The 27,006-nt window shown below is 57.2% G+C and overlaps 2 protein-coding genes across 16 annotated transcripts in view; one reads left to right on the top strand and one right to left on the bottom strand.

Annotated features, from left to right (window-relative positions):
* Positions 1-15,435, top strand: part of LAMB3 (laminin subunit beta 3) — a 126,833-nt gene extending 111,398 nt beyond the window's left edge. For all 12 annotated transcript variants that reach the window (XM_070473860.1, XM_070473858.1, XM_070473863.1 and 9 more), the window contains 13 exons: positions 226-381; positions 746-942; positions 1,158-1,272; positions 2,022-2,400; positions 3,744-3,904; positions 4,044-4,264; positions 4,555-4,752; positions 5,303-5,447; positions 9,100-9,307; positions 10,585-10,726; positions 11,136-11,312; positions 12,263-12,416; positions 14,954-15,435. In XM_070473860.1, coding sequence (XP_070329961.1) covers positions 226-381; positions 746-942; positions 1,158-1,272; positions 2,022-2,400; positions 3,744-3,904; positions 4,044-4,264; positions 4,555-4,752; positions 5,303-5,447; positions 9,100-9,307; positions 10,585-10,726; positions 11,136-11,312; positions 12,263-12,416; positions 14,954-15,090 — 2,390 coding nt within the window. In that variant the 3' untranslated portion in view covers positions 15,091-15,435. The remainder of the gene's footprint in view (positions 1-225; positions 382-745; positions 943-1,157; positions 1,273-2,021; positions 2,401-3,743; positions 3,905-4,043; positions 4,265-4,554; positions 4,753-5,302; positions 5,448-9,099; positions 9,308-10,584; positions 10,727-11,135; positions 11,313-12,262; positions 12,417-14,953) is intronic.
* Positions 15,436-16,360: 925 nt separating this feature from the next.
* CAMK1G (calcium/calmodulin dependent protein kinase IG) overlaps positions 16,361-27,006 on the bottom strand; it is a 31,778-nt gene continuing 21,132 nt past the window's right edge. For 3 of the 4 annotated variants that reach the window (XM_070473874.1, XM_070473871.1, XM_070473873.1), the window contains exons 5-13: positions 26,738-26,876; positions 25,986-26,109; positions 24,241-24,316; positions 22,608-22,720; positions 21,751-21,829; positions 19,806-19,893; positions 19,155-19,573; positions 17,371-17,498; positions 16,361-17,237 (exon numbers count right to left, since the gene is read on the bottom strand). In XM_070473874.1, the coding sequence (XP_070329975.1) occupies positions 17,408-17,498; positions 19,155-19,573; positions 19,806-19,893; positions 21,751-21,829; positions 22,608-22,720; positions 24,241-24,316; positions 25,986-26,109; positions 26,738-26,876 (1,129 nt within the window). In that variant the 3' untranslated portion in view covers positions 16,361-17,237; positions 17,371-17,407. The remainder of the gene's footprint in view (positions 17,238-17,370; positions 17,499-19,154; positions 19,574-19,805; positions 19,894-21,750; positions 21,830-22,607; positions 22,721-24,240; positions 24,317-25,985; positions 26,110-26,737; positions 26,877-27,006) is intronic. The other variant, XM_070473872.1, reaches the window with a different exon arrangement.

Below are 27,006 nucleotides of genomic sequence, written 5' to 3'. Positions count from 1 at the left end.
CGGCACACCTGCTTTATTCCTCATAAGAGGCCCTGTGAGTGCTACATAATCACCCCATTTTATAGATGTGCAAACTGAGGCACAGGGAGGCTGAAATAACTTGACTAAGGTGTCAGGTCTTAAGCCAGGAAGTGGGGGGGGGAGGGGACAGGAATTTGAACCAGAGTGTGCTCCTAACGCTCTGCTTTCCCTGTCCGCTCCCCTGGTGCTGCCTTTGTCTTGCAGCCTGTGAGTGCGATCCTGACGGGGCAGTGCCGGGAGCGCCCTGTGACCCAGTGACTGGCCAGTGTGTGTGCAAGGAGCACGTGCAGGGGGAACGCTGTGACCTGTGCAAGCCGGGGTTCACGGGGCTCACCTTCTCCAACCCGCAGGGCTGCCACCGTGAGTAGAGGGTCCAAGCCTGCCATGGGGCTGGGCAGGTGGCCCTGGGCCTGGGCCATCGGGTCTGGGGCCGGCTCTGCTCCCCCTGTTCGGCATGCCAGTTGCTATGCCAGCAGCCTCCAGCATGTGGCACCGCAGGCCTGGCTTGGAAGTCTGGAGGGAGCAAGCCTAGTGGAGGGCGGGCGCGTGGCCAAGAGGCCAGGTGCTGGGACTGGTGGGAAAGCGCAGTGGCCTCGTGAGTCAGCCAGGTTTTCTGCAGGAAAGCACCCCGCCTGGTTCTTCTCCCTGATGCACTCCCTCTGGGGGGGTGGTGGGGGGCAGATTTGGGTGCCCCCCCCAGCTCAGCAGCCCCCCTCCTGTGCAGGCTGCGACTGTAGCGTCCTGGGCGCCAGGCGGGACGTGCCATGTGACGAGGAGACGGGGCGCTGCGTGTGTCTGCCCCACGTGGTGGGCCCCAAGTGTGACCAGTGTGCCCCCCACCACTGGAAGCTGGCCAGCGGCCGGGGCTGCGAGCCCTGTGCCTGCGACCCGCAGAACTCCCTCGGCCCCCAGTGCAACCAGGTACGCCGCAGGCCGGCCCCCACGCCCCTGGAGAGCCCGCGGAGAGCCCCCGGACGTCCGTCCCTCCCCGCGGCTCTCAGCCGTTGGCAGGCCCACATACGTGCGCCTACGGCGGGGCCGTCCTGGGTCTGACCGCGGAGCTTGCGTCCTGCCTGGAGCCCCTGCGGCTGGGGTGCGCCGGGGAGTCCCGCTCGCTGACCGGCTCTCCCCCGCAGTTCACAGGGCAGTGCGCCTGTCGGGAAGGGTTCGGGGGCCTGACCTGCCGCGCCGCAGCCATCCGCCAGTGTCCAGACAGGACCTATGGAGAGGCAGCCGCGGGGGGATGCCGAGGTGCGCTGTCTGAGTGGGGTGGGGGGTGGGGTGGGGGCGGTGCAGACGCCGTGGGGGGTGAGTGCTCCGGTGGGCTTGTGCTGGGGGGCATGCAGGTCTGTGCTGTCTGGTCCACGGGGGCTGGGCCCTGGCAGCCTATGAGAGTACTTGCCCCCTGCTAGCCCATCCCCGTGTCCCCGCGTCTCCCTGTCCCCCTGTTCCCGTGTCCCCCCGCCCCCGTGTCCCGGTGACAGGAGGGCTGCTTTGTGCCTCTCTTCCCTGAGAAAGCATCTCCCAGAGGCCAGCTGTGGGGAAACCCCTTCCTCCCTCTTCACGGATGCAGAAAGGGAGCCCTGCGGGGGTCAGTTTGGCAAGTGGTGGAGACAGCAGGCAGAGTCCAGTCTGTTGCCGGCTCTGTCGCCCCGGGCGGGGTTGCTCCCCCTCTGCGGGCCTCGGCCTCCTCGCCGGGGAAGGGGCACCCTGCCTCGGGTGCTCGCGCCCGTGACGGTGGGAGGGCAAGCGTGCCCACCCCGCAGGAGCAGGTGCGGGTCAGAGGCGCGCGCGTGCGCTTGGGGAGCGAAGCTCGGGCTGCGCCTGCACGAAGGGGCTGCTGAGTGAGCCCCGCCGCCCTCGCCGTGGTTCTGCTCTGGCCTCGACGGCCTCGCTCTGAATCCTAAGACCCAGAGGCCAGACGTCCTCTACAGGGCGCTCCCCGACAGATGCGCGCCCCACCGGCCGCTGGCCCCTGACCATCCTTTTCCCCACCCCAGCCTGTGACTGCGACTTCCGGGGCACCGAGGGGCCGGGCTGCGACAAGGCCTCGGGCCGCTGCCTCTGCCGCCCCGGCTTGACGGGGCCGCGCTGCGACCAGTGCCAGCGGGGCTACTGCGACCGCGCCCCGGTGTGCGTGGCCTGTCACCCCTGCTTCCAGACCTACGACGGCGGCCTCCGGGAGCGGGCCCTCCGCCTGGGCGGCCTCCGCAACGCCTCCGCCAGCCTGTGGCCCCGGCCGGGCCTGGAGGACCGCGGCCTGGCCTCCCGGATGCTGGACGCCAAGAGGAAGATGGCGCAGATCCAAGCCACCCTCGGCGACGCCTTGGTCACGGAGCAGGAGGTGGCCCAGGTGGCCAACGCCATCTTCTCCATCAGGTCATTCCCTCTCCCCACCGGGCGTGGGTGTGTGGGTACACGGAGGGGCACATACTGCTTACAGCCTTTCGCCACCTACCAAGCCTTTTCATGGCGCTTCACTGGTGACTCAGAAGGTAAAGAGCCAGCCTGCAATGCAGGAAACCCAGGTTCGATCCCTGGGTCGGGAAGATCCTCTGGAGAAGGGAATGGCAGCCCACTCCAGTGTTCTTGCCTGGAGAATCCCATGGACAGAGGAGGCCGCAGGGCTAGTCCATGGGGTCGCAGAGAGTCGGATAAGACCGAGCAACTTCTACGCTTCCCTTTCAAGCCTTTTCATGGATGCCTCTCTTTTTCACCGTCACCGCAGACCTGGGAGGTTGGTGGGATGGTTGGTACTACATCGGTCTTGCCAGTGAGGAAATGGGCACAGCTTAGTATCGTGACAGAACCAGGTGGCCACAGAGGGGCAGAGCAGGGGGCCAGGAGTGCAGGTGCCAGCCCAAGTGCCTGGCGCTGCCTGCGGGCGTCAGCTCTGGATGAGTCACCCTGGTGGAGGGCATCCGAGAGGCAGGGCTCTGAAAATAACTTGGTTTGCCTTTGGAACGGGAGCGGTCCCACCCACGGCCCCCTCCTCCCAGCAGAGGCCTCTTCTCAGTGAGGTTTGGTGCCGAAGTTTTCATAATGAGCTTTGCCTTCCCTGAGCCCTCGCTGACTCGCTGACCATGGCGGGGGCGGGGGGCCCAAACCCAAGTGTGGTCTCGGTCTCAGAGTCGAGCAGGGAGCCTGCGGGCATCTGGTGGGCTGGGCGTGCCGGCCTGGAGGGGCCTCCTGAAGGATGGGCCACGTGGAGCAGATCCCGGCCGCGGAGAAGGGGAGGCTGGTGGCAGGGACTAGTTGGGTGGAGTTGCAGAGGGCCTGGGAGGGAGGAGTCTCTGCAAACTCAGTGACCGTGGGTCGGGGCAGGTGAACAGACTGGTGGGTCAGCAGCTCTGGGAGCCCTGGTGGGGAGAGGAGAGACCCGGGTGCCCAGGGTCCAGGCGTGGGAAGGGGCACCTGTAGGGACCCTAGGAGGAGAGGGTCAGGGAAGCTCCTCATGGAAGCTGGTGTGGGGACGCAGAGGAGAGCTGGGAGCGTCAGGCTCATACCTGTCCAGAAGGGAGAGGTTTTTCTGGATCTGCCTGAACATAGGGATGGAAGGAGACGGTGCCGGCTTTTGCCCAGCGGAATCCTCTCCCATCTGCGGCTGTTGCTGATGGCCTCTGTTTCTCCTGACTCAGTAGCTGTTTCTCCGGGGGGATGGCTGGCTCTGGGGAGGCAGCCCCTCTCCTGTATTTTAGTGGAAGCTTCTTCCCCTCCCTTAGGCGGACACTTCAGGGCATGCAGCTGGATTTGCCCCTGGAGGAGGAGACCTTGTCCCTCCCAGGAGACCTGGGGAGCCTGGACAGGAGCTTCAATCGCCTCCTTGTCATGTATCAGAGCAAGAGGGAGCAATTTGAAAAGATAAGCAGTGCTGACCCTTCAGGTGAGCGGGGTGAGGGGGAGCGTGGAGGCCCCACGCCGGGCCAGGCTTCGGCTCCCCTCCCGCTGGTCCTCCGCCTGCAGGCCTGGGCGAGGGGGGTCCAGGGCTGATTCGATGACCTCTCTTCTCCCCGCTCCCCCAGGAGCCTTCCGCACGCTGACTGCAGCCCACCAGCGGTCATCCCAGGCTGCTCAGCAGGTCTCGGACAGCTCCCGCCGGGTGCTGCAGTTCAGGGATATCCGGAGGCAGGCGGAGAGGCTGGAGCAGCAGGAGGCGGGGGGACCAGGAGCCGGTGGTCCCCAGCTCGCGGCCCTGAGGCTGGAGATGGCCTCTGCGCCTGATCTGACGCCCACCATCAACCAGGTGACGCCTGTCGCGGCGCCCGACTTTCCCCCTCAGGCCCCCCGGCCCGGCTTGTCGCACACCAACGGCTGCCCCACCATTCCCACGGGGGCTGCGTAGAGCCCACCGCCACCCCACCCATCCTGACCCTCGGCCCCTGTACGGGCTGCTCAGCAGCGAACAAGCCAACCAGTTTCTGGGGGCCTGGTTGCCATGGAGATGTCTGTCGGCTGTTGGCTTCCCAGGTGTGGGATGGGAGTGGTTGTTGCGGAGCCTCGGGGACCCCCTTTGATGCCCCCATCTCTCCACAGCTCTGTGGAGGCTCCAGGGAGATGCCTTGCACCCCAGGGGCCTGCTCCGGGGAGCTCTGTCCCCGAGACAACGGCACGGCCTGTGGCTCCCGCTGCAGAGGCGCCCTCCCCAGGGCAGGTGGGGCCTTGCGGACGGCCGGGCAGGTGGCCGAGCAGCTGCGGGGCTTCGGCGCCCAGCTCCAGCAGACCAGGCAGATGGTAGGTGTGGCGGAGGGCGGTGGGCACCCGTAGTGGGGGGAGGCAGAGGGGACAGAGCCTCCAGGCGAGTCAGAGCTCCCATTTGGCAGCCAGGAGACGCAATCCCAGAGGTGTCAGCTGACTTGGCCCCATGGCCCACAGCACGCGGGGCATCTCGGGTGACTCTAGTGACCAAGAATCCGCCTGCCAGTGCAGGAGACACAAGGGACTCGGGTTCAGTCTCTGGGTCGGGAAGATCCCCTGGAGGAGGGCATGGCAGCCCACTCCAGTACTCTGGCCTGGAGAATCCCCATGGACAGAGGAGCCTGGTGGGCTACCGTCCATGGGGTCATGAAGGAATCGGACATGACCTAAATGACTCAGCAGGCGGCACGCATCACGGCAAGTGAGAGATGGAGGCCAGTGTTTCTACATCACTTCTTGTGAGGCCACACCAAGCTAGTTACACGTCTCCCAGGTGGATCCTGGGAAGCAGACACCTGCAGACTCCCCCGCTGAGAGGCTCGCTTGGGGGCTTCGACCCCCGCTGACCCACAGCCTGTGTCCGCAGATCAGGGCAGCGGAGGAGGCCGCCTCGCAGGTCCAGTTGGACACTCAGCGCCTGGAGACGCGGGTGAGCACCAGCCGCTCCCAGATGGAGGAGGACGTCAGACGCACGCGGCTCCTCATCCGGCAGGTGCGGGACTTCCTCTCAGGTGAGCCGGCCCTCACCCTCCCCTGGGCTGTGTCCACACCTGCTGGCCCCCAGGGCCCCATTCGCTGTCCCCCGATCCCCCACCCCCCACCTTCCATTCCCCCATCAGCTGCCTCCTCCCCCTGGACCAGGCCCCTCGCCTGGCTGCTTCCTCTCCCACCTCCTTCTGGCCTGTTCTCCACCCAACAGCCTGAAACATCTTTGAAACGTGTGCAGGTGGGATGGTATTCCACGCACACCTAATGTCCTTCACCCCACGGCCTCTGTCACCTCCTGGGTGTGGCCTGGAGCCCGTTTATTTGACTCACAAACTGTCCTTGAACAGGCCAGCTGTCGCTAACCTCAGGGGTGCTCTCTCTCTTTCTTCGCTTGGGATGCTGTCTCCAAGGTGACTGATTCTTACTCTCCAGGTCTGAGTGTACCTATGTCCCTTGAGGGGACTTCCGTGATCACCCACTCCGGTCACCCACCCCCACCCCCCAACCCCCTCTGGAGCCGGTCCTTCGCCGCTCTGAGCCTGTGGTTGTTGAATTCTTCTGTCCCACGAGTGTCTTGCTTACCTCCACACTAGACTCTCAACTCCAAGAGGCCAGGGATGGCTGTGTGTCTTGTTCACTGTGTCCCTGGTCAGGCCCAGAAAAAGCGCCCACTGTTGGTTGAATGAGTAAAGGAACCCAAGGCACTCCCATGCTGCTCTGGGGAGTGACAAAGATCCCAGGACAGGACTCAGGAAATTTGTGGAACTTTGGGCAAGTTCGCTTCTGCCAATCGAGATGAGAGTATTTCACAAGTTTAATCTGGGCATCAAGCAACTGATGTAAAATGTGTTTCGAAGAACGAAAGGTGCCCCAGGAATATGAACTGTTATTGTTAGACTTCTGGTCCCTGCCAGGGGAGCCGAGGGCCTGGTGTAACAACAGTATTTCCTCCTCCTGCTATCGGGGTGCCTTGGCTCCAAGAGCCTGGAGCTCCCTCCTGAATAAAACATGGCAGGTTGGAGAGAAGCAGGAAGGATGTGCCTGAGGTGCCCCGAGTGGCCCCAGGCCAGGCTGCAGTCAGCACCCTCTGGAGATCCTCAGAATGGGGACGTGCTACATGCATGCTGGCCAATGGGGCCTGACAGCGTGGATGAAGGGGTCAGGCCAGAGTTTAGGGCTCGGCCTCCCAGGTGAGGAAGCCTTGCCCCCGAGTGAAGCCGAGTAAGGCTGACCCCCCTCCTGCCTCGACCCCAGCCAGGGGTGAGGGGGTTGCGAGCCTCTCCTTGGGGTGCTGCCCTGGCTCCTGTGAATGGGTAGGGAGTTGCTGGGCTGTGGGGTGCCTGCTGTCCCCCCAGTGCAGATTGAGTCCTGGGACAGGATGTGGAGCAGAGAGGAGGAGCAGGGCCTCAGCCAGGATGGGAAGGAGCCAGGACAGTTCTTATAGTCTCCAAGGCCGTAGGCTCTTGTGTCCAGGGCCCTACTGCAGGCGGCATGCGTAGCAGCTGCTGTGGGCATGCAGGGATCACCCAGCGAGCGCGGGACGGTGCAGAGCCAGCGGAAGAGGGAGGGGACCCCGTCTTTCCCAGGTCGTCAACGGAAGTGACAAAAACAATAAATCAGGTGTACTGAAGTCTTACGAAGTGCCAGGCGCTGTTCTAAAGTGCTTCATGGGTATTACACTATTTAATCCTGACTGCCTACCACTTTGTAGATGCCAGACACAGGGAGGTTGAGAACCTGCCCACGGGCACCCAGCTTGGAGCGGGTGAGGGTAGGGCTCGCCTACCTCCAGGGTCCACACTCGAGATCATTGCACTGTGAGATGGAGGCCCCCCACCCCGCCACACACACACACACGTGCTTCCTTGTGTTTGCTCATATTCACCTTCTCCTTGCTTTCTCTCCCCTGCCCTGCCTGGCGCCTGGCTAATTCCCGTTCACCCCCTAAGCATCCTCTAGGTATCTCAGTCTCCAGGCAGAGCGGGTTAGCTGCCCCTGCACGGGCCCCTCAGTGGTTGGACGCCCCTCCGCAGGTGCAACCCTCACACCTGGTGCTTGGCCCCGTCACCCAGGGTTGTGCTCCCTTATCCCGCTGGATTCCTAGCTCCACGAGGGCAGGGACCACGTCCAATCTGGTTCGCAGCCTCTGCGCCCCACGTCCTGCTGCTCAGAGCAGTGAAGGTTTGCTGAGCCCACCCTGAGACTCAGAAGCCCACGAAACTGTGTGACTCAGACCAAGCCCTCAGGCGCAGCAGAAGTGAGGAGGAACGAAGGAAGGGCAGGCACTAGGTGGGGGGGGTGTGCTCGCCGTGGGAGGCTTTCTGGGAAGGCATGTCTAAGCTGTGTTTTGAGAGTAAGACTCTGAGTTAGGCGAGCAGTTAATGGTCTTTACTGGGAGGTCCTTGTGAAAGAGGTGGTCGGGGAAAAGCTCACTTGATTAAACAGCCACAGTCATGCCCTGGGCTCCTGCGGTGTGCTTCTGGCCCCGTAAGAACCCAGTAGAAAAGAGGCATGGTTTCTACCTTCTAGGGATGTCCTTCCCCCTGGCACGGGGAGGGGACTCAGTCTGGGACCTGTGTAACCACCTGGCGAGGAAGCTTTTGATTGTAGAATAAGTCTAGATCTGGGGCCCCTTCGATTGCAGAATAAGGCTAGACCTGGGGCCCCCAGAAAAGTTCCAGTCACAGGGCAAACCTTCTGGATAGGCGATGCCCACTTCCTTCCCACGGCGGTACCGGTGGAATCTGTAGATTGACCACAGGGAAGGAGACACCACCTCTGCACCTCTGCATCAGAGTAAGTCTGATCTTACTCTCTGACCCGGAAGTGGTTTGTGAAATTCCTGATAATTATTTCCTATCAGCTCCTTTCACAGATCGGGAGACTGAGCGCAGAGAAGCTAGCTAACTTGGCCCCGTTGGCTTGAGTAGGAAAGGGGAAGCCTGGGTCTGGAGCCCCTTCAGCCGCTCATTCGCTGTACACAGAGTGCCTCCGAGTGCCAGGCACCGTGCTCAGGCCTGGGCTGTAGCTGGGGCCGAATGCCCGTCCCGTCCTCACATTGCTCATGTTCTAGTGGGGAGTCCGACGGAAAACCCGACAAACGAATTAACTGTTTGGCGTGTGGGTGGTGATAAACGTTCGGGAGAATGATGAAGCTGAGAACAAGGAGAGGGAACGTTGGCAGAGGGTGCAGATTGCCACCCTCGATCGGATGGCCGGGGCCCACCTCCCTCAGAAGCTGACATGTGAGCAAAGTCCTGATGACCTTGACCCGCCTTTGCACAAATGAGCACTCTGGCCCGAGGTGGAGGGGGCACGTGGCAGGGGTCTTATTGCCAAGGAAGCAGTTCCGGTTCCTGGCTGGCGTCCTCAGCCCAGGGCTGCTTATGTCTGCGCTCCAGGCATTGTTCGGGGCCAGCTGCCTGGCACCGCCTCCTCCTCCCCAGCCTGCAACTTCCTGCGATGCCACATAGTTGCCACAGCTGTGCCAACGCCCCTCCTCCCTCGGCAGGGTGCCCGGAAACCCTCAGAGCAGGGTGCCTGGGAGGGGAGGGCGGCAGCTCTGTGGGCAGGCTAGACGGAGATGCCACGGGTGCCGCTGGGCCTGGGAGAGGCCTCTGACCTTGGGGGAACGTGGCTGGGCTCCCCCAGTCCAATGGGTGGCTTGTCTTCCAGACCCCGACACCGACACGGCCACCATCCAGGAGGTCAGCGAGGCGGTGCTGGCCCTGTGGCTGCCCACCGACTCAGCCACAGTCCTGCGGAAGATGAACGAGATCCAGGCCATCGCGGCCAGGCTCCCCAACGTGGACCTGGTGCTGTCCCAGACCAAGCAGGACATCGCTCGGGCTCGCAGGTTGCAGGCTGAGGCCGAGCGAGCCAGGTATGACCCAGTGCCCTGAACTCTCCTCCCAGGACCGGGCTGGGGTTTTGCTCCCCGGCTGTGTTGCTGGAAGCAAGAGAGGAACCTCTGTAAATCAGAGGGATGCTGAGGGCTGGGAGACAGGAGGGGTGCTGACTGTGGTGGCAGATGGTCAAGTGATACCCAGCGTCCAGGTTCAGGTTCACTCAGCATGGCCCCGCTTTCCATACTGGAAACTGTCCCCAAGGGCCGCCTCAGATCTTGTGGTTGGGGAAGTTCAGTTTAGTTCAGTTGTTTGGTCATGTCCAACTCTTTGGGACCCCATGGACTGCAGCACACCAGGCCTCCCTGTCCATCACCAACTCCCGGAGTCCACCCAAACCCATGTCCATTGAGTCAGTGATGACATCCAACCATCTCATCCTCTTTCGTCCCCTTCTCCTCCCGCCTTCAATCTTTCCAGTATCAGGGTCTTTTCCAGTGAGTCAGTTCTTCACATCAGGTGGTCAAAATATTGGAGTTTCAGCTTCAACATCAGTCCTTCCAATGAATATTCAGGACTGATCTCCTTTAGGATTGACTGGTTGGATCTCCTTGCAGTCCAAAGGACTCTCAAGAGTCTTCTCCAACATCACAGTTCAAAAGCATCAATTCTTTGGTGCTCAGCTTTCTTTATAGTCCAACTCTCACTTCCATACATGACTACTGGAAAAACCATAGCCTTGACTAGATGGGCCTGTGTTGGCAAAGTAGTCTCTGCTTTTTAATATGCTTTCTAGGTTGGTCATAACTTTTCTTCCAAGGAATAAGCGTCTTTTAATTTCATGGCTGCAGTTACCATCTGCGGTGATTTTGGAGCCCCTCCCCAAATAAAGCCTGTCACTGTTTCCCCATCTATTTGCCATGAAGTGATGGGACTGGATGCCATGATCTTAGTTTTCTGAATGTTGAGCTTTAAGCCAACTTTTTCACTGTCCTCTTTGACTTTCATCAAGTGGTTGGGGAAAAGCCCGCTTTATTAAACTCAGCCGTAATCATGGCCTGGGCCCCTGCAGTGTGCTGCGCGGGTCCCCAGAAGAGACAGCAGTAAAAAGGCATGGTTTCCACCTTCCAAGGATGTTCTTCCACCTGGCACGGGGAGGGGGTTTGCTGGGCTCCTGGGATGGAAAAGCTGCTACCGAGTTAGTACTCGGCCTCTTGCCTTGGCTGGAAAGGGTGCCGTCTGGGGCTGGAGAGCACCTTCCTTCGCTCTCCACTGAGTGAATTCTCCGCCGTCCCTTGTGCCCGCCCCGCCCCAGGAGCCAGGCCCACGCAGTGGAGGGCCAGGTGGAGGACGTCCTGGGGGCCCTGCGGCAGGGCACGCTGGCGCTGCAGGAGGCCCAGGACACCATGCGGGGCACCCGCCGCTCCCTGCGTCTCATCCAGGACAGGGTTGCTGAGGTAGGCATCACAGCTTCCCCCTACCCACGTTGGGGAATGGATGTTCAGACCCGGGCGCGAGGCAGAGACGATGTCAGGAAGGGACCTGGCTAGGAGCTGAGATGGGGCCCTAAAGAAGCAGGAGCTACAAGCCTTGGGCCTGGCTTCGAGCTTTTAGTTTTCGGGCCTCATGGCTGATGCGGAAGCAGGGGTGGCCTCTGAGCTCTGGCAGGAGTAGGCGGGGCGGTCAGCTGAGCTGGTGAAGGCTGGGAGGCTTGCATGCTGGGGGCAGTTAGGGGATTGGATGGAGGTGATAGTGATGCCTTGATTGGAGGGAGTTTTTGTGGCCCAATGAATTGGAGGAAAGAAGACCGAAGGTCGCTGCCTATGAGACCCACCCCAAGCTCCAGGTCTCTCTTTTTCCACAAAGGTTCAGCAGGTACTAGGACCAGCAAAAAGACTGGTGACCAGCATGTTGGAGCAGCTGGGGGGCTTCCGAGCGCGGATGGAGGAGCTTGGCCGCCGGGCTAGGCAGCAGCAGGACCAGGCAGCCCAGGCCCAGCAGCTGGCAGAGGAGGCCAGCAAGCAGGCGCTGAGCGCCCAGGAGGTACGGAGAGAGCGGAGAGAGCCCTGTCCGTGGGAGCAGGAGGGCTCTCTGTACGCTTGATGAGGCCACGGCTCCAGAGCACCTTACATGGGCGTGGTCGCTTCAGTCCTGTCCGACTCTGTGCGACCCCATGGGCTGTAGCCTGCCGGGCTCCTCTGTCCTTGGAGATTCTCCAGGCAAGAATACTGGAGTGGCTTGCCATGCCCTCCTCCAGGGGATCTCCCTGACCCAGAAATCGAACCTGTCTCTTACATCTCTTGCATTGTCAAGCAGGTTTTTTTTTTTTTTTTTTTTACCACTAACATCACCTGGGAAGCCCCCTCAAAGCACTTTAAGTACCAGTTACTCTGAAATATATCCGGGGTCGGGGAGAGCTTCTGGATTCTTGCATCCTTGGCTGCTCTTGGTGGAGCCACTTTGGGGATGTTGGAAACAGCCAGTCCAGTTCCTCACCTTTCACAGACGAAGTGGATTTTGTCCAGGCATAACACTTGTCTACAAAGCAGGGCTCTTGACACCCGATCCAGAGCTTATCCTCTGTCTGTGGCTTCCCAGCTCAGGCAGGCACTCTTGATTTAGCACAGCCTGAGTCCCATCACTGTCAGAATTAGATCAGAGAGAAGGTCAGAGAGCCATTCTCAATGTCTCCAGGGTACCGGTGGTCCCGGTACAACGGCCAAGTTGCCAAGCACGCTGTTAAGTGACAGCCGTGTATCTGGCTCTGTGCTGGTGGTGAGCTGGGAAGCGACAGGCACTGTGGGTGGAGGGAAGTACAGAAGTTAAGGTGCAGTTTGTGGCCCAGGGGCTTTTATAGAGCAGACCCACCCCATGGGGGATATTAAAAGGCACCTCATCCCCGTGTCTGGATGTAGGTGATATCAACTCCTTTAGCCAAAGGCCTTTAAGACTTTGGATGATGGTGCTGCAGAAATAGTTTTTCCTTTTATCAGGGATTTGAGAGAGTAAAGCAAAAATATGCTGAGTTGAAGGACCGGTTGGATCAAAGCTCCATGCTGGGAGAACAGGGCACCCGAATTCTGAGCGTCAAGACGGAGGCGGAGGAACTGTTTGGAGAGACCATGGCAATGATGGACAGGATGAGAGGTGAGACAGTGGTCCAGGGCCTTGGACCGCGGGACATCCCTGAAGGCTGCTGCCAACCCAGGGTTTCTGAGGCCCACCCTTTGGAGCTAGCAATGCTAGGGGAGTGAGAGCAATTGGGATTTCCCGAGCACCTAACAGGAACAAGGCCTAGAACGGGGCTGTGAGGAATGTGGTGATGTTCGCAAAACTAGGCCTGCCTTCGAGAAGCTTGCAATCCATAGAGGGGCCATTTTTCCTGTTGGCCATTAGCTTCATGAAACTGTATTTAACAGCACAATGAGGTCTGTGATGAAAGCCTGAATAATAGGCGCGCGAGGGGCTCAGAGGATACATAATGTCAGAGAGAAATGTTCAGTGATGGTAGTGTTCAAAAAAGAAAAAAAAGATCAGATTTGAGGTGGAAGGATGAGACTGTGAGGAAGAGGACGGGCGTCAGGACAGGGTGGGTAGGGAGGAACTAGAGGATGTGGGCAGGACCACCCTCCTGGAGAGGAGGGTTGACGAGGACAAAACCGGTGGGAGAGAAGGAGCGTGGAGCCACGTGGCTGGTGCCCACAGCTGACCCGCACGCCGGGAGGAGGGGGATAGACGGCCCTGGGGGCAGTAGGAAAGCATCCAGCAAGTCATAATGAAAGGAGCTTTCGAAAGCGTTCCGAGGCTCCCCAGAGAGAACAGGGGCCTCCAGGCTCAGTCTCTTAAGATGCGATGACAGGGTCACGGCCCTGGGGTGCCCTGTGAATGCCACAGCCAGAGTTTCTTTGAATTTTGGAGAAAGCTTTTGACAAAAATCTGTGTGGCTAGCCAGACGGACAGAATGGAGAAAGGTGGGCTGGTGAGTCGACAGTGAGTGGATTGGAGGCCATGGTCAGCCGCACCTGAAGCGGGAGGAGCTGACCCAGATGGAGGAGCCCAGCCCTGGGTCCGGGCCTGCCCTGACCTTGTCCATCACTGTTCTGTGTGAAGACAAAGATTTTGCTAATCAAATCTGAAAATGACAGGTAGCAAATACACTGGATAACAGAACTAGCGTTCTAAGTCTCAGAAGGATGGGCTGAAACTAACAGGATAACATTTAAGTAAAGAGAAACATTCTCTCTTAATCTGGCATTGTCTGGACTCACAAGTATAGCTCAGGTAAGGCCCGGCTACTCAGGCGGCTAATGTAGCTAAAAACTTTATAACTGGTAAGTAATAAACTCATACAAATTGTTACTCACCTGAAAAAGATCCAGGAATTTTGATATAAGCCTGAAGTGCCTTGCTCCTGACAGAAGAGCTTATAAACACGAAGCAGCCAAAATAATGGGAGTAATGGCTCAAGGGTGATATTAAAAATATTTTGTAACTGGTGTGCCCTTCACCTACCTACCAGCCAGAAAATAACTCAGTGAAGCGAGCATTTACCTGCTTGCTGGAATTTACCTTTAATTGCAGAGTTATGGGGAAGATCATGCATAGGGAGCCCCTAGGAACGAGAACGGAGGGAGAGAGCAGCAGCTATTAAAATGTCACTATTTTATTACGGCCCATAGGTCCATATGGGGGCCTACTGGCTGACTGTCAACCTGGTAATAACCCCTGATACACTCCACTGATAATCTTACCTGGGACGTGGGGTTCAGTGGAGGCCAGTTCATCTCCAGAAGAAATATTGACAAACCAGTGCACATCGGGGGTCAGGGCAGGGGTGAGCAGAGTTGGGAAGTAGGGAAGTCCTGGTGATTGTATCCGGTGAGGTGTGGAGGAAGGAACTAGGGCGGTTTCCTCTGGGGAAGACGAGGCTCAGACATGTGAAGGACTGCCACATAGGAGGCATAGCAGATCGAGTCTTAGCAACTCAGGAGACAGACCTGGGACCACGGGATGGAAGCAAGATGTGCTCAGATTCTAGCTTAATGAGAAGACTTTGTAATGAGGACTGCCTGAGGATGGAGACTTGTGAGGCAGTGACCCCCACTGCCGCCCTGCTCTGGGAAGTTGAGTCTGAGGCTGGGTACCAGCTCCCGTGAATGCCAAGCTGCCTAGGACGACAGGAGGGACAGGCTGGACCAGATCCCTTCGGAGTCCTTCACATCCTCCACACATAACCTGGGGGGTGGGACGCGGAATGGACCAGCGGGGCAGGACTAGGTGTATCCGGAATGTCAGGGAGAGAAAATGGGGAGGAATTCAGCCTTCCAGCTCTTTTGCCCTGGCGCTCACCAGGATCGCTGGTGGGATGGTGGCTGACCGGTCCACCGCAGCGAGTGTCTAACCTTGGTGCCAGGGACCTCCCTCATCGGCCTGGGACCGCTCCGCCTAGAGCCGAGGAGAAGTGTAGGGGCAGGGGGACCCCCGGGCCCAGCCCCAGCCTGGTTTCTTTAAAAGTGGGAGAGGGGGCTGGGGAGAGCTGCCTTGGGGGCCAGGCTTCCCTCGGGGTGGAGGTGGTTTCTCTGGCAGGTGCAGCTCCAGGTGGGTGGGAGGGGATGGAAGGGTTGGGAGTCCCGGGGCATCTCACCGGCTCCTCTCCCTGCTCCGGCTGTTCCCTCGGCCCTCAGACATGGAGTCAGAGCTGCTTCGGGGGAGCCAGGCCATCATGCTCCGCTCGGCGGACCTGACGGGGCTGGAGCAGCGCGTGGAGCAGATTCGGAACCACATCAACGGGCGCGTGCTCTACTACGCCACCTGCAAGTGATGCGGGACCCGGCCCGCCGCCTCCGCGTCTGCCCTCTCTGCTCCCGGGCCCGGCTGGCTGGCCATACGTTCCAGCTCCAGGGGACTCTTATGCAGCCTAAAGCACAGCGGGGACCACCCCCTCTGGGGTCCAGCTGAGTTGGGGCCGGTGGGGCGGCTACAGCTGGGGGACGGGGACCGTGGAGGCGGGCCTGCATCACTGACCAGCAGCTCTCTAGTGCGGGGTGCTTGGCTGGGCAGTGTCTTGGCCCTTCTTTCTCCACTGAGGCTGAAGGCCTGGGTCCCTCAGAGTTGTAACTAAAAATGATGCACAAGGGAAAAGTCCAATAAAAATCTTGGGAAAGGAGCCTGGAGGTCCAAAGAGGGGAACTTTTCTGTCTCCCTGTGACGTAAAGCTTTCTCACTTGTTTCTGTCTCCGGTCTGGGGTCCCTGCGTGCTCCCTGCTCAAGCCCAAGGCCTGGTGGTGTATGAAGCACCAGCTGACCCCGTCTGCCCAGTCTACCTGAGGCACCACCCAGACGTGGGGAGACGGGGCCCCCCTGCTCCAGGAACTGGTTGAACTCCTTCCTTGAGAGGCCAGAGGAGCCATTTCCATCTTTGAACAACCATCCAGTTTCTCATTTGTAGATGAAGAAATAGAAACCCAGACACGGGGAGGAAGTTGTTTGAAATCACATAGCTCCGAGAGGCAGAACTAAGACTAGACTTTGTGTCTCTTGGGATTTTAAAAAGAAGCTGTAAACGGGTGTGCGTGTGTGTTTGTGTTGGCAGATATGCGAATGGCATGGATATTTGTGTGTTAACTGTGGTCTAGGCACCATGCTGGCATTTTATCTACAGTAACTTCTTGGTCGTTATTGATCACAGTAATTATTCAGGGAGTGTGTGCATTATCTTCTGCCATGGGTGGCACTGTTGTTCCCACTTGATAGGTGAGGAAACCAAGGCACCAGAGGCTCGGGGACTCACCAGGGTCACAGATGTGGCCGGCAGGGCTGAGCGGGGCCTCAGACCCATGTTCATGTTACGGGCATTAGGAGGATGCTGGGGCCGGGCTGTCCGGGTTCCAATGGTGCCTACCTCCAAGGGGCTGCTGGACAGGAAGCTGAGTTGATGTGTGTAGCTCACGACACGAGGCACCGGGCCCACCCCCAGAGCTCCTGCCCTCCCGAGTCCGGCCTGACCTCCAACTCTCATGCATCTTCCACTCTGCAGGGCCCAGAAGCCCCCGAGCTGCTTGTGACTTAGAGAAGGACCGAAAGAAGCCTCATAGAGAAAAATATGTCCATTTTATTCAGCACAACACAGAGCAGGAAGCCAGAGGGCCGGAGAACAAGAGAACAGGGCCGGGACGAGAACAATGTGCCTGGTTTTCAGGGAGAGAGGGAGCAGAAGCAGGATTTGAATGACTGGCTGAAAGGGCAACAGTCAACTTCCAATTTTTACTTAATTGAATGTGTGTGTGTGTGTGTGTGTGTGTGTGTGTGTGTGTGTGCGTGTGTGTGGGGGGGGCATCCAGCCAGGATAAGAAGCGCTTACAGTACCTGGTGGTGGGTTTCTTTCTGCTGCATCTTGGAGGGTGTGGTACTGCTTTTGGACAGGGCTGGAGGCATAGGTGGATCAGAAGTGCAGAGGGCTGGGAGCCGTCCCGGAGTTAGGGAGTTGGGAGGTGAACTCCGAGAGCTCACGATGCTGCCTGTCACTCATGCAGATGGGCAGGCCTCTCCATCAAGGAGAGGCAGGAGTGAGTGTGTGCTGAGTGGGGAGGCTGGGTAGCTGCTCCATATGGCTTTGCTCGGAGATGGCAACACAGATGGGCCAGCCCATTAAGCTTTTCACGACGACACAGACCTGGGCACGAGCTATCTACGCACCCTGCGCAGAGCCACCCTGGCGGGCGGGCGTGTCGGGGTGGGGGGCACGGAGTAGGCAGGCCCGCGAGGATGCTGCTCCTCCTGCCCGCAGCTTCCCGAAGCTCCACCGCGCCCGGGGCTCACGCCCGAGGCTCACTCCCGGGCCTTCGGGGAGGCTCTGCCCTGGGCGGCAGCCGGCTGCTGCGTCCGATCAGGTCTTGGTTTGCTTGCTGTCCCTCCCACCTCAGGGTAGACTCCAGGTCTGGAAGGGTGGAGAAGAGTTGTGTATCTCTCCTGCAGAGGAAAGGGGTTGAGGGCTGGGGTTGGGGGGTGCTGCTGCCTCTAGGACCCCTTGTCCCCCATTGTGGAGACTCCGGGGCAGGGCTGTCCCGTGAGCTTGCAGCCTTCCTCCCTCTAGTCCCCTCACCTGAAAACTGTAGTGAGACAGACGCGGGCCCCGGGGATCACATGATGAGACAGACTCCAGTCTGCCCCACCCGGCAGTGGGAGCTGCCGCCGGCTTTCACTGGCACCATCACTTCTGATTTGAAGTTTCTGGAAAGGAAATGTTGCAGCAGGCTGTGGAGTGTTTGGGGAAGGAAGAAGGGCTATGCCTGTGACAGTCACTCAGACCTCCCTTCATGAGGTGCAGAAAGTGTAAACCTTTACAGAGGAAACGGATGAGATAACCAAGCCCCCAGTCCTCCCAAAACACAGTGCCCCTGGAATCTACTGCCCGCCACTCGCATGTATCCACTTTCCTGCAGGCGTTTATAGTCCCTGATGCCTCACTAAACTCTGACAGCAACACTGTAAGGCTTCCCTGGTGGTTCAGAAGGCAAAGAATTTGCCTGCAATGCAGGGTTCAATCCGTAGGATGGGGAGACTCCCTGGAGAAGAGAATGGGTACCCACTCTGGTATTCTGGCCTGGAGAATCCCATGGACAGAGGAGCCCAACAGGCTACCGCCCATGGGGTCGCAAAGAGTCAGACACGACTGAGCGACTTTCACTTTTCCTGTGGGGTAGACAGAGCAGGTGTGACCCAATCAAACCATTTTACAGACATGAGAGCTAGAGACAGAGGTACAGGCGGACACGTCCAATCAGACCATTCCACAGACACGTGAGCTAGAGACAGAGGTAGAGACGGACACGTCCAATCAGACCATTCCACAGACACGCGAGCTAGAGACAGAGGTAGAGGCGGACACGTCCAATCAGACCATTTCACAGACACGCGAGCTAGAGACAGCGGTACAGGCGGACACGTCCAATCAGACCATTCCACAGACAGGCGAGCTAGAGACAGAGGTACAGGCGGACACGTCCAATCAGACCATTCCACAGACACGCGAGCTAGAGACAGAGGTACAGGCGGACACGTCCAATCAGACCATTCCACAGACAGGCGAGCTAGAGACAGAGGTACAGGCGGACACGTCCAATCAGACCATTCCACAGATACGCGAGCTAGAGACAGAGGTAGAGGCGGACACGTCCAATCAGACCATTTCACAGACACGCGAGCTAGAGACAGTGGTACAGGCGGACACGTCCAATCAGACCATTCCACAGACAGGCGAGCTAGAGACAGCGGTACAGGCGGACACGTCCAATCAGACCATTCCACAGACAGGTTAGCTAGAGACAGAGGTAGAGGCGGACACGTCCAATCAGACCATTCCACAGACACGTGAGCTAGAGACAGAGGTAGAGGCGGACACGTCCAATCAGACCATTCCACAGACAGGCGAGCTAGAGACAGCGGTACAGGCGGACACGTCCAATCAGACCATTCCACAGACAGGCGAGCTAGAGACAGCGGTACAGGCGGACACGTCCAATCAGACCATTTCACAGACAGGCGAGCTAGAGACAGAGGTACAGGCGGACACGTCCAATCAGACCATTTCACAGACACGCGAGCTAGAGACAGAGGTACAGGCGGACACGTCCAATCAGACCATTTCACAGACAGGCGAGCTAGAGACAGCGGTACAGGCAGACATGTCGGTGGCCACATAGCTGGAGAGGGGTGGGGACCGGGCTGGGAGCACCTCCCTCAACCCCTGACTTCTAGAGCTTTTCTACACCATGCAGCTGCTTCCGAGTGGGAGAGGCTCCCGGGTCTCTTTCTTTTCGCTCCCTTGCCCTGAGTTCTTTCAGCGCCAGGTTGAGCAGGGCTGAGCCTGTGGCTGGAAATACGTACTGTTTTTTGTTGGCCTTTTTGAGGAGCGTGGGCTCGGAGCAGTAGGACGCGCTCGCTTTGGTCCCGACGTTCGTGCAGCTGGAGCAGCAGCCACAGGGCCCGACGGCCAGGGGCCCCTGCTGCATCGGCACCAAGCTGCTGCTGATGCGGAGGGACCCATTGACCAGGCAGTTGAGGGACCTGCCCCCGGGGGCCGCGGGCTGGGGGCCGTGCCGGCAGGGCAGCCGGGTCGGCGTGGGGACGGCCGTGCTCGGGCCCGGGGCGGCTGGAGTCTCGGTGATGGTGATCTCCGGGGAGGTGGGTCTCGAGGCTGCAGGGATGGGTGGCCTGTTCTCCACCTCCGGCCGGACCCCCGGGCTGTGCAGGTTCATGTGGAGCTTCCGCATGTGGTGGACCACGGCCGCTGCGTTGAAGGCTTGCTGGGGAGACACGAGACCCATCTCTGACCGTTTCCACCCCAGACAGCCTCCAGCCTTCCCTCTGCCCCGTGGACGCTTGAAACCAACGTGCACACCTCTCATTTCACAGAAGGGTCCAGGGAGCTCTAGCGTCTGCTGGGAGAACCCCAAGGAAAGCCCCCCCGCCCCAGCTGCCCCAGCCCAGCCTCCAGGGCCCAGACGGCCCGCTCGCCTCCTGGAGAGGACAACTCACCCTCCACTTGCTCTTGGCGAAGTTCTTCTGGATCTGGAGGCTGACTGATGGGTAGATGTCCCGGTGCAGGGCTGTATTTCCGTTAATCCTGTGGATGTGGAGGGGACATCTGGCTAGTGGTGGCGATGGGGACTCCGTCAGGGGTTGGGCAGGGGCTGGGCATCCAGGGTAAGCTGCCTGGAGTTCCCTGAGTCAGGGACTGGAACCCCCTGGACAGGTCATAGGGGGCCTATGCTTTAGAAGGGCTTCCTAGGTAGCTCAGATGGTAAAGAATCTGCCTGCAAAGCAGGAGACCCGGGTTTGATCCCCGGGTCAGGAAGATCCCCTGGAGAAGAAAATGGCTACCCACTCCAGTATTTTTGCTGGAGAATTCCATGGACAGAGGAGCCTGCCAGGCTGCAGTCTGTGTGGTCTCAAAAAGTTGAACATGACTGAGCAATTAACACTAGTGTTACTATGCTTTAGAAACTTGCTTTCGAGCTGGGTGGGCAACCTATAGCCTGTGGACCAAACCTACAAATCGCCTGCTTTTTAAGTAAAGTCTCTCTGTGACACAGACACGCCCATTCATTCAGCTATGGGCTATACTGCATCCATGCTGCGACGGGCAGATTGAGTAGTTGCCATGGAAACGATATGGCCAGCGAAGCCTAAAACACTTACTATCTGGCATTTTACAGAAATAAAAGTTTACTGATACCCCGTTCCTCACTCCTGGCCCAGTGTCAGAGGGCTGTTACTATTCTTTGACTCTAAACTTTGCACAGAAACCACCTCCTCTCGGAACCTTTCCTTTATGAGGCCACCCCCACAGAGGCTCCCTGTCCCCCGAGCCTCTTATCCATCCATCTCTAAGTGTCCTCAGACACTTGCCGTGTGAACAGTACTTTCTAGATACTAAGGGACCCAGAGAGTTAACAGATATGGCCCTGATCACTGGGGGCTTACAGTACAGGCTGGAAGCCTTGTTTCACGCCATGAACTAGAGTAATTCGTGGTGAGGTGTAATTGTTAGAGAAAGATGGGAAAGTCTGTCTGGACTGCAGGAGCCAGGGCTTCAGAGGAGGACGGACATGGCTCTTGATCCTGAAGGATGTACATCCAAGGCAGGGCCCTTGAGGTGGTGAACATGGTGTGACCCAAGGTGAAACGTGGAAAGAGCTTGGTATGGGAGAGGACAGGAGAAAAATACAGCCATTAGGCCTTTCTGGAATAGAGAAGGTGTGTTGGGAACCCTGAGAAATGAAGTTGGAGGTGACAGGCCAGGCCAGATTAGGGAAAACCATGGCTTGCTGCAGTAGGAACTGGGGAGCTTGTAAATTTTCCCAGCAGGCGGGTAGCACAAAATAGGGAAGTGTTTCAAGACTTTCTTTACCTGCTTTGTGTGTGTGTGTGTTAAGCCGCTTCAGTCATGTTCGACCCTTTGAGACCCTATGGATTGTAACCTGCCGGGTTCCTCTGTCCATGGGAGTCTCCAGGCAAGAAAACTGACGTGGGTTGCCAAGCCCTCCTCTAGGGGATCTTCCTGAGCCAGGATCGAACCCCCATCTCTTGCATCTCCTGTATTGGCAGGCAGTTTCTTTACCATCAGCGCCACCTGGGAAGCCCCTTACCTGCTTTACCAATTGGTTGCTTTATGATTGTTCTCAAAGCACCTTGCATGGAGCAGGCTTTGACCCCAGAGTGAGATGATGCTCTTGAGGAGAGTAAAGTTGTCTATCTGGCTGCATCTGATTCCTGATTTGATGATCCAGCTGCTACTGTTGGGTCAGAATCCACCTCAATAAATGCTCTTTACATCTGTGGCTCAATCTGATCTGTGCCCTTTGGGTATCACACCGGTAAACAGCTCAGGGCAAGCAGACTCCAGGGAAATGCGCTGTGAAAAAGTCAGCATGGTGTCTGGGGAGCAACAGTGAGGGTCTGGGGTCACTCACTTACTCACCAGGGGTGCCTCAGGGCCTTCTCACAGGTGTACCGCTTATTCGGGTCCTTCTCCAGCAAGTGGCAAATAAAATCCTTGGCTGTAGGGAGCAACCAAAGACACAGCAGCTAAGGACCAGATCTCATGACTGATGGAGACTCACTTCCAGGCTGGTGGGTGGCACAGAAGGCATCTTTAGCTCATCTTCCAAAGATATGAGCTTTGCCTTCCAAAGAGGCAATTATAAGAGTCTTGAAAGAGAAAAAGAATCCAAACCACCAAGCAACAACCCACCCGAAACCACCAGAGCGGCTCCACGCAGCCGTGTCACCCACACGCAGCACTGCAGACACATCTCTGGTCACGAGGCGCCCATGTGCCTGACGCCACGCGGGTGCCCGCCTGCGCCAGTTAGGGGCCAGCACCACACATGGGCACACGCGTGAATGCTGGCTTAGCTCTGATCCCCACTTAAACGGACCCAAGGACAAATACTGACGGCCTTCGCTTACACAGACCATGCAGGCTCTCGGGCTGGACAGGTGAAAGCAAAACTCGGCCTTGGTTTTGCCCCTCCTGCCTGGAACACAGCCCTGTGCCTGTTCTGCCCTCCTGGCCCCTCGTCTGAAGTACCTCCCTGCTTTTCCAGGCATCCCACGGTCCTGCCTCCAGGAAAACAGAAGCAGGAGCCTTAGATGCGAATCATTTATTTGGCCTTTGAACCAGATAAAGATTTCTCCACTTTCCTTGGCAGCCTGTTCCATCAGATTCCCCAGGGCCTGCCAAGAGCCAGGACTGTCATCCTTTGTTAAGCTCGCTTCTCTTGGCAGCCTCTGCCTTGAGCCTGTTATCTTGTCTTTCCCTCGGACTGGTCTTACCTGACTCAGAAATGTCATCCCAGAATGGAGATTCAAACTCATAGTAGCCTTCCTTGATCTTCTCAAACAGCTTAGACTCAGTTTCCTCGTAGAAGGGGGGGTACCCGCACAGCCTGTAGTGGAACAGCAAGGCATATGCTGCCGAAGGACCCCATCCTGGGCTAGCCGCTCCCCTCTGCCCAGCCTCCACTATATACACAGGCAGGCAATGAGGGTCCCCAGTCAGCAGTGTGATCAGTACCTGGGTCTGCCCCTGATTCACGAATGATGCGTGCATGTGCTAAGTTGCTTCAGTCATGTCCAACTGATGCAGGAATGATGCAGGTTCTATCAAATGTTTATTCGGGAACCGAAGTTTGGAACAGGTGGCCCTTTGTACATTCTATCCCCCAAACCCTCCCTTTCTCCCTTCCCCTGATTCTTGCATGTGTACAAAGTCGCTTCAGTTGTGTCCAACTCTTTGCGACTCTATGAACTGGAGCCCACCAGGCTCCTCTGTCCATGGGATTCTCCACCCAAGAATACTGGAGTGGATTGCCATGTCCTCCTCCAGGCAGTCTTCCTGACCCAGAGATTGAACCCGCGTCTCCTGCGGCTCCTGCATTGCAGGGGTATTCTCTACCGCTGTGTCACTGGGGAAGCCCCCATGACTCTTGAAAAGCGAAAGTGTTAGTTGCTCAGTCGTGTCTAACTCTTTGCGATCCCGTAGACTGTAGCCCACAGGCTGCTCTGTCCATGGGATTCTCCAGGCAAGAATACTGGAGTGGGTTGCCATTCCCTTCTCCAGGGGATCTTTCCAACCCAGGAATAGATCCCAGGTCTCCTGCATTGCAGGCAGATTCTTTACCATTTGAACCACCAGGGAACCCTGACTCTTTAGATAACGTATCAGTTGACTATCTTTAAGAAGGATGGTAGAAATGTCTACTTGAATGTAACTTTCCTGAGGGATTTTTTTAGGCTGTTTGGTTCTTCATTCTTTAGAACCTAAACCACTGCTTGGCACACAGGAGACAGCCAATGGGAATTTGTTCAGTAGCTCATCGAAGAGAAGAGTTATTCAACATACGTTGAGGAAATAGAGAAATGCATCCACACTGAGGAGGAAATGATTAATTTCACATTATTTTTCAAGAGCAAAGTTTGCTATCAGTGAGAAGGGATACTGGGCAGGGCTGGTGAGCAGATTTGGGAAGGAGAGCCTGAGAACGTGAGAGGAGCAGTGACTAGGTTTATCCAGGCCATCCTTTTGCTTTGGGCTGACGTTACCGGGAGAGAAATCTGAGACGGGGACATTGTGCCCACTTGGCTTCTGAGTTTAGGGTGTCTTCCCCCTCCTTAACTGCTCCTTCCATAGAGTGGGACTCCGTGCGTTTATATACAGTAAACGGGGGTGGGATGCAGAAAGCGGGAGTGCCACATAAGAACTCTGTTTTTATAACCGGGTGGAGATCAGGACAAGATCCTCTGGAGCTGTGTGCATGAGTAAGTGTGTGTGTGTGTGAATGCATGTGTCCATGCACATGCTTTGGAGGTGGATGCTGCTTGAGGTGCTGAGATGGGGAGGAGAGAGGAAAGGGTGAGTAGGCTCTGAGATTCCTCAGGAACTGAGCCAATGCCAGCTTCTACTCACAATATGTAAGTGATGACGCCGATGGACCAGCAATCCACAGCCTTGCTGTAGGGTTTCTGGGCCAGCACTTCTGGAGCTGCAGTAAACCAAAGGAAGAGTCAGGGGTGAAGGATGAGTGTCAAGGGTCAGGAAGAGGCTTAGGGAAGAGAACTAGGGTGGCACCTGGGATGGTGTTGATGTTTAAGACTAGACATTCTCCTAGGACAGGGACGGTGTCTCTCCCAGCAGGCTAAATCTTTCTCCAGTACACTGGGAGGTCCCGTGACAGGGCCCATGACTCCTCCATCAGACTGGGGATCTCCGGGGCTAGGTTTCCTGCTTTAGACTGATCTGGAGGCAGGGCCTGTAGCTTTCCACTCAGATGGGAGACCCCCAGGGCAGGCATCCTTAGACAGGGAAATCCGCAAGGTAAGGACTTTTTCCTCTCATGAGATTGGGATCTCCCTGAAAACAGAAGTTCCCGTTAATTGAGGAGCTTCCAGAGGGCAGGTGGGAACTGTCCCATCAGTCTCTGTTACCTCCTGAGGGCAGGCCTCAGTATTCCCCATCAGCCCAAGAGCTCCATGAGGGAATGGCCATGTCTTCCTCTGACTGGCAGCTCCGGGGCAGTAGTGAGCTGCCTTCGGTATTTATCCCAGATACCAGGGATTTGTATCCTGTGGACTCAAAACCTGTTGGTAAGTAACCAACCTCTCTTCTGGGGAGAGAGAAGATTCCCTCTGTTGAGTCAGGGTTATACTTCCCACGCGCAGCCCCACCCAGGTGACGAGTGAAGGGGCAGAGAGAAGGGGCAGACGTGGGTCCTCTGAGCTTTGGCCTTCTCCTTCCGAGAGCCCAGGAATGCTCTCTCCTGGTGCCCCGCCTGTTGTCCCCTTTTGGGGGGCCCTGGAAGCCCACAGAGCTATGAGGCAGGGGGCCCCACTTGTGTCAGTTTCCTAGGGTATGTCCTTGGGTGTATATTTGGGTGCCCATATTTAAGTTCCTCAGATTCAAACTCAACACTGCACCTCCAGAATACCAGTAGTTGGGGCGGGGGGGGCTGAGGTCTCCTCCAGACTGGGAGAAAGGAGAGAGTGGGGCTACTGGCCAACCCCTCTGCAATCTACTGATCTCTGGATTTGCAATCTTGTTTCTATCAGTGGTCTAGGTGGAAAAACAAGAGCAGGAAGCCTTGCTGCAAAAATGAGAGCCAAAGTATAGACGGGGCAGTGGGAAGGCTCAGCGGTAGGATGTCTTTAAAAGATGTAGGGTTTGGGAGCAGGTGGAGGAGCTTCAGATGGAAAGTGAAAGTGAAAGCCACTCAGTCATGTCTGACTCTTTGTGACCCCATGGATTATACAGTCTATGGAATTTTCCAGGCCAGAATACTGGAGTGGGTAGCTGTTCCTTTCATCAGGGGACTTTTCAACCCAGGGATCGAACCTGGGTCTCCCGCATTGCAGGTGGATTCCTTACCAGCTGAGCCACCAAGGAAGCCCAAGAATACAGGAGTGGGCAGCCCATTCCTTCTCCAGGGGATCTTCCCAACCCAGGAATCGAACTGGGGTCTTCTGCATGGCAGGCGGATTCTTTACCAACTGAGCTACTCAAACCTTAGACCAGATAGATCGGGTGGCCCTAAACCTCACATGTGACTGCTATACTACGATCACCACTGTCTCCTCACAGCAGTCTTTTTCTGTGAGTAATATCCATGTGGAGGAATGTAGCCAACTGGTCAACCTCCCTTCTGTCCCTAGACTCACCCACATAGCCTGGGGTCCCGCAGGCAGTGGACATGACACCACTCTGCTCCATCTTGGAGAGACCAAAGTCTGTGATCATGATCTTAGAATTCTCCTCAGGGGTGAGGTACAGGAGGTTTTCAGGCTGTGAGGGAAGAGAAATATCATGTAATGTAGGATATAATCACCTGAAACATGCATTTCTTTCCTTTCCACAATACATAATTTCTTAGAAAGCTGCACGCTGGGCTCCTGATTTTTAAGGCCAGACTTATTTCCCTCCATTTTTCCTATCTTCTTCCTACCTGGACCTTCATTCACCATAACTCAGCAACTTGTATTTTGGTTTTGGCCCTGACTTTACTTAGCTTTATAGCTATTGATATACTAACCCTTCCTTCTTCTCATCCCCAACTACCCCAAAATTGTTTTGTTCTTTGAGGAAACCAACCCTTATTTTGTCTGATGTCTCTAAACTCTGGTGCATGTCTGGTGCGATGTTGACTCTCAGTATTCAAGGCTGTGTTCAAGGAATAGCATGGATTATCTTGGTAACCTAGTAGGGTGAGGATAGTGAAAATCAGAAAAAGGCTGAGGTGCAAATTAACAATGATTGTTCAGTCACCTGAGATTTGTTCCAGAATCTGAGAGTGAAAGGGATCTTAGGGATCGTCTGGCCCAACTCTCTCGTTTTACAGAGCTTAGACTGCCCACGACTCATGCAGCTTCCCGAAGAATCATTCCGTGTTTCCCCGAGGGCCCCGTCTCAGCACCTTTAAGTCTCTGTGGACGATGCCATTCTCGTGGAGGTATTTCACAGCTGACAACACCTGCTGGATCACCAGGCTGGCATCCTTCTCTGTGTAGACACCCCGTTCCAGAATCCGGTCAAAGAGCTCCCCACCAGAAACACTGTGGACACAGGGCAAGTGCAGGAATCCAGTCCTTATTTCAAGTCAAAGGGACATGAATGCCTTTATTCTGGAGCTCTGGGGACAGAGAGCTCTTTGATGGAGTAGGCAGGGTTCCACACACTGCCATT

The sequence above is a fragment of the Odocoileus virginianus genome, chromosome 11 (assembly GCF_023699985.2).
Source record: "Odocoileus virginianus isolate 20LAN1187 ecotype Illinois chromosome 11, Ovbor_1.2, whole genome shotgun sequence".
NCBI classification, from domain to species: domain Eukaryota; kingdom Metazoa; phylum Chordata; class Mammalia; order Artiodactyla; family Cervidae; genus Odocoileus; species Odocoileus virginianus.
This window is presented reverse-complemented; position numbering and strand designations above follow the sequence as displayed.